General features: G+C 37.9%; 2 protein-coding genes across 3 annotated transcripts; both read right to left on the bottom strand.

Annotated features, from left to right (window-relative positions):
- Window positions 1-899: 899 nt before the first annotated feature.
- On the bottom strand, window positions 900-7,082 carry LOC135593454 (protein PHR1-LIKE 2-like). 2 transcript variants are annotated; one of them, XM_065083517.1, is made up of 6 exons: window positions 6,682-7,082; window positions 5,344-5,420; window positions 5,155-5,209; window positions 4,414-4,483; window positions 4,252-4,321; window positions 900-1,358 (listed from the first exon to the last, which is right to left on the bottom strand). In XM_065083517.1, exons 1-6 carry the CDS (start codon window positions 6,848-6,850, stop codon window positions 1,056-1,058), a joined length of 744 nt encoding a protein of 247 aa, XP_064939589.1. In that variant the 5' UTR covers window positions 6,851-7,082; the 3' UTR covers window positions 900-1,055. The 2 variants fall into 2 exon arrangements, with proteins under 2 accessions (XP_064939589.1, XP_064939590.1); XM_065083518.1 differs by having other exon boundaries at window positions 4,414-4,468; window positions 6,682-7,081.
- A 604-nt stretch (window positions 7,083-7,686) lies between these two features.
- LOC103998387 (subtilisin-like protease SBT5.4) lies at window positions 7,687-8,535 on the bottom strand. The gene is made up of 2 exons (XM_065084518.1): window positions 8,181-8,535; window positions 7,687-8,087 (listed from the first exon to the last, which is right to left on the bottom strand). Exons 1-2 carry the CDS (start codon window positions 8,533-8,535, stop codon window positions 7,687-7,689), a joined length of 756 nt encoding a protein of 251 aa, XP_064940590.1.
- Window positions 8,536-9,239: the final 704 nt, after the last annotated feature.

Genomic DNA, 9,239 nt, shown 5'->3' on the forward strand with positions numbered 1-9,239 from the left:
TTTATATTTTCAAAAGTTACATTAAGATCTCTATACATATGAAAGTATAACATTTAACTCTATTTCTCCTCGCGCCATCGATTTTATTAATAAAAATATCATAGGGTTTACCACTGAGCATATATTGACTCTACCTCACTTTGATTTACGTATGTTTAGTATTTTCGTCAACAGAGTCAACGACATAAAGAGAAACGGGGTTAAATATTTTTAATTTGATAATATAAGGATCCTAATATAATTTTTACAAGTGTAAAGATCCGCTGAAGGTAGCTAATTACAATTAGTAATATGCAATTAATCCATACTAGATTGTGATTCCCTTCGTATAACAGTAAAAGAAAATTCATCCCAAAGAATAAAGCTCCTTCGAGTACACCAAACTTGATATGAATTCTAATATTGAAACGTGGTTAAAAAAAAATCGAGATCTAACGATTTATCCAGCAAAAAGAAATGTGGATTCGAAATAAGAATTTTTCATCATCATGATTGCATGCTTGAGGTAGTCAGTGAATAGGTAAAAAGGCCATATCCAATATCAAGACCATAAATTAAATTTCTTTTCTTTTTTCTCCTTTACCAACCTTTTTCTCGTTACATAAGGAAAAAAAAAGTTCATTGTGATTTTCCCAGGAGCATGTTATCAAATCAATGTCCTCAACAGATTAAGTTGTGCCTCTCATCCATGACATAGTAACACATGGTAGCACATACTATCATTAACAATATGGATTTAAGCATTTCGGATGACCACTTCTAGGTTCATCAATATTGTACCAACAGCTCCATTTGGCACAGTAAGAGTCTAAGCTCATCTACATTGGATCAGTGGCTCACAGGATTACATTGAATATAGCATGTACCAAAGTGTCTTAGCAACAGCAAAGTCAATCCAATACAGAAGTCTGCAGGTGAGATTTCTTAACACAATATTCAAGGAGTCACAAGTTACTTCCAAATCGTCTTGATAGCTTTTCCTTCAAAATGTAGTAGAAAACAACCACTAACAAGATACAGAGTATCAACTGATTCTGGTGGACCTCCAACTTTCTTCAGCATGGTTCGTGTTTCAGTGGCTCCTGTTGGTTGAACTGACACTCAATCGCTGATGGAGGAGAATGCTTGCCCCCAGCACTGTGCAACTTGATTGAACCCACAGATGACTCATGGAAAGTAGATTGACTCGAGGGATCAGACAAGGAGCATATGAATGCATTTGCCAGGTTTGGAAGATCACCCACTGATCCAAGGCCACTCAATGCAATTTGCTCTGACACTATCTTGTATGCCATTGCTAATAAGGAATCAATATAATTATGGTATGCCTCCATTCGAATCTGCACGTGTTTCTGAACCTGCTCAAATAGCCAACAGAAACACAAGTATATTCTGCTAATTATGGGTGAATAAGAATGGGAAAATAAATAGAGAGAAGCATCAGCAAAAACAAACAAATTGACTCTGGTTATTAGTTAAAAATAGCAAAATAGGGTATTAATCATGTTGAAGCAATTTCAATGCAAATTCCAACATCTTCATGTGGAATACAGTGATCATATGTTCAAGAAAAGAGCTCAAGGTAAATTAAGTTCATTCAGGGCAATGACAGAACAGTATCGTTTAAAATAAATTGCGTGTCCAAAGAGTGAACAATTTATCCCAAGCAAAATCTAAAGTTGTCGAAAAGAGAGAAAACATGACCACGTATAATCTACGAAACAAGTTGCACAAAGGCATTGGATGGCTATTAATTACTCAATAAATTACTAACTTCAAAAAAGACATCCCCTCCTCCAAACAAGGAAAAAAGTGACATCCAGGAAATATAGTCAAACAGGTTCATGATGACAACTCTGCTGCCTGTATTTATCATGAATATATTAAAGCTATAATTTGGGATTAATATAATTCACAAAACTTAGTAAAAGGAACACCACCATCAACAAATCCACATTTTGGCCTTAGTTAAAGAAAGTTTCAGTTATTTACTTTTTCCTTCAGACGAGCACTAAAACTGCCTCCCAGTATCATACTCATCCAAACAGGTTCATGATGACAACTCTGCTGCCTGTATTTATCATGAATATATTGAAGCTATAATTTGGGATTAATATAATTCACAAAACTTAGTAAAAGGAACACCACCATCAACGAATCCACATTTTGGCCTTAGTTAAAGAAAGTTTCAGTTATTTACTTTTTCCTTCAGACGAGCACTAAAAATGTCTCCCAGTATCATACTCATCCAAGCATGATATCAGAAACTTCATGAGATGCCTATATGAAATTCAAGCTAATATTACTGTCCACAATAAAGATGTTATACATAGATTTTAACTGGATTTGGCAAAATTTACTTTAAAATTCTGATTTTCAGTTTTGGATGATTTTTCAAATTGAATTTGGTATACAGTTGGAGGTTTAGATGACTCTGAGTTGGAGTGTGAATAGATTTTTGATCCATTGTAGGAGTCAATAACCTTTTTCTGTATGTTCCTTTACAATCCCCCCTTCACGCAAACCTTTGAAGGGTACATTGCTGTCCAGAAAGAAGTAGGTGGTGGCATCACCTATAGGTAGGGATCCATTGTTCAGTGATTTCTTTTTACTCTAAACTTGTTTTGGAATTATTCTTCCTTCCTGATTCCAATCTTGTGGTCTTAAACGGTCTCCTCAGGTATGATTTGGAAGAGTCACAAAGTCCATAGTGAAGAGGTTATCAGCAAATCGAAGGTGATTATTCATTATTTGTTAAACACTCTAAAGGAAAATTTCTCTTTAATTGTGTATGTAGATGACAGTGGTTACCAGATGATCATCAAGAAATTGGAGACCTCAAGTTGTTTCTAGCTGATGAATTTCATATTAAGGATCTGGGAAAGTTGGATACTTTCTCGAAATTGAAGTTGCAAGGTCTAAAGAAGGGATCTTCATTTCGCAGCAAAGGTATATAATAGATTTACTCAAAGAGGCAAGTATGATGGGTTGCAAACTAGTTGAGATATCAATTGAAGCAAACCACAAACTTGATGACAAAATTGATGAACTGACTGTAGAGTGTAGACTGAGGCTTATATCAAAGGATGGTAGGAAAATTGATATATCTTTCACACACAAAGCCAAAATTCGCATATGCAGCTGCTGTCATGAGTCAATTTGTGCACTCATGTTTGCAATCTCACCTAGATGCAGCATATAGAATCTTAAGATACCCTAAAGCTGCACCTGGTAAAGGGATTATGTTTCGTAACAACAAGGAAGAACTTTGAACAGAATCCTATACAGATTCAGATTGGGCTGGATCTATTAAGGATAGAAGATCAATTTCCGACTACTATACATGTTTAGGGGGAAATTTAGTCGCCTGGAGGAACAGCAGAAAAACAGTCAATGGTGGGGCCATGACCTTACAAATTTGTGAATTAATTTGGCTAAAGATAATACTTTCAGACGAACATCGAAGTAGGCAAACCTGGGTTGTTGTACTGTGACAACAAAGCATCAATTAATATTATCCACATCCCAGTTCATCATGATAGAATGAAACATGTGAAAATAGACTGATTTATCATCAAAGGAAAGCTGGACAATGGACAATTTTGCAGCCTTAACAGGTCCAGTGTTCTATAAATTACTTGATAGTCTTGGATTGCAAAACATATTCACAACCGCTTGACAGGGAGTGTCGAAGAATCACACAGATCTAATATTTGTATCCCTACAATAATGGAAACTATATTTCTATGGAAGTTGTATTTCTAGAATATGAAAGTTCCATTCTTAGAAATGGAGGTTGCCCTCCTAGAATATGGAAGTTGTATTTCTATATAGTTGTAGGATAATTGTCTAGGATTTACATGTAAAGATAGTTATAGCATTATTACTAATGTAATAGGATAGTTGTATTGTCCTTTTTTGAGATTTAGATGTTTCTTATATATTTGTAAGCTCATTCATGATGAAGTAATGAATGAAATTACTCATTCTACACAATTGAAGAACTTCAAATGTAAAATAAGTATTACTTAATAAATGCAACATGTAGAAAATTACAGATCTAGATATTGCACCAGAAAAAAAATAATCATGTAACCCACTATATTTTCACCAAAAGAGTTGACATGACAGTCATATGTGGATAGCTAAGCAAAAATTGGCATAGAAGGCCAAGATTGGTGGGAAATGAGGTAAAGAAAAAGAAATTTACTTTAAATAAAGAATAAAAAAGAAGTGTAGAAAATTGTTTACCTCCACTTGTTCATGAAGCCTTCTTTCCACTTCCATTTGTGCTCTTAGGGCCTCTTTTACTTCCTGACCCCTAAAGCAGCATTTTCTACCAAGTTAATGTTTTCTTATATACATATTATGTTGTACAAACTCTACATATTTTTGTCTGTGAAAATATCTTACTCATTCACATCAGATGTAGGCATTCTTGGAGATGAAACACTGCTGTTAGGTTTTTCTGTAATGTAAGAAGCTGAGATATCAAGATATAAACATTAAAAGTAAACCAGATTAAGGCCTAATTTACTTTACTAAGTTTTTTAAAACAAGTATATCATATGTAAGTTAAAGTGCAAATTCATCCATTTTACTGTGAAAAGGCAGTTCTCCATAAGTCAACTCTTAAATAATCCAGAAGCTGAAAATCTTTGTAACAGTTCGATATTGTCAGAGATAGTGTCTTTTCATAATTCAAGTTGGATTCTAGATGGACAGAACAAAAAATAATTTTATTGAAGCACCTAATCTGCAATCAGCACTAACTCATCACTGTTACAGATCCATATCAAAGCAAGCATGACACACTACTTAGGTGTATGCAAAGACTTCTTAACAGTGCACACTGGCCACCAATATTAAGGAATAACATGCTCCACCTCTGAGAAGAAACGAAGCCCTAAGGAGGAAAAATGAACTAAAATAGGAACAAAAATGGAAAAATCACTCGACTCTAATTCCTAGAGAACCTCTATTTTTCAAATATTGCCAAAAAAACAAAATCCAAATACTACAAGGTTCCTTGCATAATCTGCTCACATATATTTCGAACATCATGTCAACATAACAACTAAGAATTAATAGCATAAATATGCAAACTCTGGAAGCACAAACGAATTAACAATAAATACAGATTCTAGAACTTACCATCTTTAGATTGCTCTGCTATTTCTTTGCCTGATTGCTTCCCTAATCTGTACTTCTGGTGAAAGCATTAAGTAAGAAAAGAAAAGTAAGAACCATGTCACCAAATTTGGATTTCAGAAGAAGAGAATTAGATGTAAAAAAAACTGGTAAGCTACGATAATTGGTTAAGGTAAGTGTGTCTACTGATACCTGAAGATGACTCTTCAAGTGAAAAAGTGTAAGCCCCTTTACTCCCATTGTTCTCATGATAGTCTTTGGTGTTGCCTCTGCAATAGATAATCATGACATTGACAATTGTGCAGCAATGATTTGCATCAGACAACTCATAACCATAATATGACAACATATAATGACATATAATGATTTTTATAACAGAAATTTTTTAGAGAGTAACAGATGTTTCTAAGATGATTGTGAAGAAACACTGCGTTGGACCAGAAATTAGTACAATATACCTCAAAACTCAAGCATGGTGTGGAGAAAAATAAAAGGAACACTTTGTATACTGCACTGATCACTAGTAAGTACAATAAATACATTATGGTCGCAAGCAAATTAAGGTTTTCATTCTTAACACCATGAAGAAACAATATAAATGTCATGATAATCAATCTGAAAGACCTAAGGCTATAGATAACAACACAACGGAAAAACGAATAAGACAAGACGAACAGTTGAGGAAGCTCCTGGCTGCATAAGAACATCAGGAAGAAGTAATAATCTGAAATCAAGGTGAAGAGTAGTCCCTCAGAAAACCAAATTATGAAATTAAAATCACGTCCTAGCATATCATTACTTAAAACAGAATCTTAGTCATCAAGCAGCACATTTCTGCTAGTTAAGGAAAAAAACCATTTTAATCTGAAGAGAAATGAATTCAGGTTTATAATGTAAATTGAAAATAACAACAGGGACAAAACCAGTGGCGAATCACATTCCGCATGTAAGCAAGGACACAATTCAAAGGGGAAAAACGGGAGGTCTAGTCTTGTACGCTTGAGGTATTTAAAAAAGCATAAAGAAGACTCGTTGAAGCAAGGAGATCGAACATTTCGTACCTTTAGATCTGCGTGATCACTTGATGGCTTTTCTTTTCATCAGGGAATTTTAACAGGTGAAAAAGAAAAAGTGCGAGTGAACAAACACCTAAAAGATTTAAATTCAAGACGAGATAAAGAAAATTAGAGAATTGAGGCGGCCAGGAGGCAACTTCGGAAAGCTGTAGATTCAATCAATTTACAAGGGAAGCCCAGATAAGTACGATAGCAAGAGGCAACGAAGAACAACCAATTATCATTTTTTAAAAAAAAGTCAAACATCACAAATTTAAGCAGATAGAATTCACAAGAGCAAAGCAAACCTTCAAGATGTCTAGGGGGGCATAAGACATAATGACAGCGGATGAACAGCGAGAAAAAGATCAATTTCATCGGAATATTAACAAACCCGTAGTGTGCATCGAAGATAAGTTCTTGAATGCCCACAACGAAAGGAGGAGGGATTTAGAGCAACAAGATAGGAACTAACTCGCGGGTCCGCCGAGCTGGGTGACGGCATCGACGAAGCGCTCATGGAGGTCGGCCGTCCATCGGAGACGAGGCTTGGGGTCCGCCGTGAGGACCAGGTTAGGGCTGTGGTGGCCCTCCTCGGGTGGCGGAACCGAAGCTTCCGGTCGATGGATCAGACCGGAGAACATCGTCCTCCCTACCTTTTTGCGGTCAAAAGGGGAAGCCTCAAAAGGAAGAGGAGAAACCCGACCAAGTAGAACTTTTATCCTTACTCTTTTTTCCTCCCTCGCTCTCGATCTTCTTGTTGAGAGGTCGAAAAGTGAAGAGCGAGACGGTGAAACCTCCTGCCCCGTCCAAGTGAGAGACGAGCGAAAGCTGGAGCGGCGAGATGAGATTTACCCCATGGCACCTTTTGGGGTGCGGCTCCTATATCTCGAACTCAGCACCAATCAGGGACTCTACACCTTACCATTGCTCTGCAACATGGGTCCCACAGTTGGGTACTACAGACGCGATCAATCCCCATTCGTTCATCCGCCAAACACAGGAGCAGCAGTGGCAGAGTTTTAGAGTGGGAGTACCACTGAAGAGCTGGCGACCCTTTGCGGCGTGATCGGGAGTCCGTAGAGGGAAACCATTTGGGCACAGAGTGTTTCGGAGAACGAATCGATGCAACACTTTTGTGTCATGTGCAGGAACAGGGACTCACTGTAGGTTAAAGATTTATAAACAAAGATTTTATTCGTAAAAGCTTGTAGATTCCATGACATTTCTTTAGCTAAGAAAGCTAAAATCCATCTAAAACTAGCCTGTAATCAAGAAAAGAAAAAAAAAAAAAGGAGAACATATACAAGACCACCCATCTCAAGTTCTTACTCATGCAATTGGATGGATGATTAGAGGAGTCCATACGTGGTGCTTCCCATCGGACCACACCAGCCACCCCGAATTCCAACCTGACTTGATGTATTCTCTGGGTGTCGGCTGCACGTACGCCGTGAACACCTTCTCGTCCCCAACCTTGTCAAAGGTAAGGAAGGCTCTCCGGCTTCACCGTCACATTGAAGCCCGCCGGAGTTCGATACCGGATTCTGTACGTGCCTGGACTTCCCACGTTCTTCAACCTGCGGGTTGCCGTCTGCTGCAGATTTCGATGGTAGGGGAAGACGATCGCGGGGTAGTTGAAGTCCTCCAGCAGCTTATAGCGTGATGATGGGCAAGTGTAGTTCTGGAAGCAGGACATGTCTTCCGTATTGTAACCACTGAAGCACAAGAAGTCGAGGTAGTCGGCGTTGGTTAGATCATAAACCAAACCGGGATCCATGGCGCTATTTGGTCGGATGTGCCCGGAGCCGTAGCTGAGCGGGGTTGCATCATTTCCGTGGTGGCTCCGTATAGCAGCACCAGTATTATCCAGCGTTTGTGCTGAAGGACAAAACGAGCAGGTGGAGAAATCTTGATCAGTATCTTCTCAGCGGAAGAAGAATAACTTGTCACCGTATATTCATCCATGCATACCAGTACTCATGATTGCCGATCTGATAGCAGCAGGAGTCCAGTGAGGATGGAGTGTTTTGAGGAGACCGACGAGGCCGGCAACATGACGGCATGACATCGATGTGCCCGAAAGTATATTAAATGGGACGCGTGTGGGATCATTGGGATCAGAACCGGGAGGCGCGGCTTCGGAGTAGGAAGCCAGCATGTCCGATCCTGGCGCCGAACGACGGGCTGCCGCAAAAAGATCAGCATCATCAACAAGTAAAAGAGGACTCCTGTCGTCGGTCCTGGTTTCCTGCCGAGCTGCGTTCTTGGACGAGAGAGTGAAACTACGGGCGACCTTCGAGCAAGTTGTAAAACCATTTTTTAGCATTCCCGCAAAAAGAAAAGAAAGAATATGACGGAGAAGAGTGAGGAAAAGAAGAGTTAGAGTCGAGTTAGGAATGTAGTGTTGGGCTTACAGCCCATATTAAGTTCAAGATGGGCTTTATCAATATATAGCTCATTCCTCTTAATTTAATCTTAATTTATATTATGAGATATGTGATGACTATAAAAAGAGATAGAAAAAGACAGACAGTTTTTGACAGTCATAGGATTCCAAAAAAAAAGAAGAAAACAAGACAGAAAAAAAAAAAGAGAAAAAGAAAGGAAAGAAGGCAAGGACAATACAGAGAGACTGTTCTCAATCATCTAGCAGTGCTTTCATCTCAGGTTAGATCAGATCTATAATAGATTCTTATTGTAATTACTTGGGGAGAATTATAGAGGATTTAGATATTGTGCACAGTGACGTGATCCTTGTATCCTAGTTATTCTCTTATGATTGTTGCTAGGGTTTTGAGCAAGAGATTGAGATTTATATATTTATTATTCTTATAGTGGATTATCTCTAGTTTGCCCCGTAGTTTTTACCCTTCACATTGAAGGGATTTTTCACGTATATCTTGGTGTTCTATTTTATTATGATTTCATTTAATTCCGCTGCGTATTATGACCTACTAGTATTTGTTCATATACAAAAATTATTTCACTTTATATCCCATCAACTAGTATCAGAGCAGGGTTGTAGTGATT

This window comes from Musa acuminata, chromosome BXJ1-9 (assembly GCF_036884655.1).
Source record: "Musa acuminata AAA Group cultivar baxijiao chromosome BXJ1-9, Cavendish_Baxijiao_AAA, whole genome shotgun sequence".
Classification (NCBI taxonomy): Eukaryota; Viridiplantae; Streptophyta; class Magnoliopsida; order Zingiberales; family Musaceae; genus Musa; species Musa acuminata.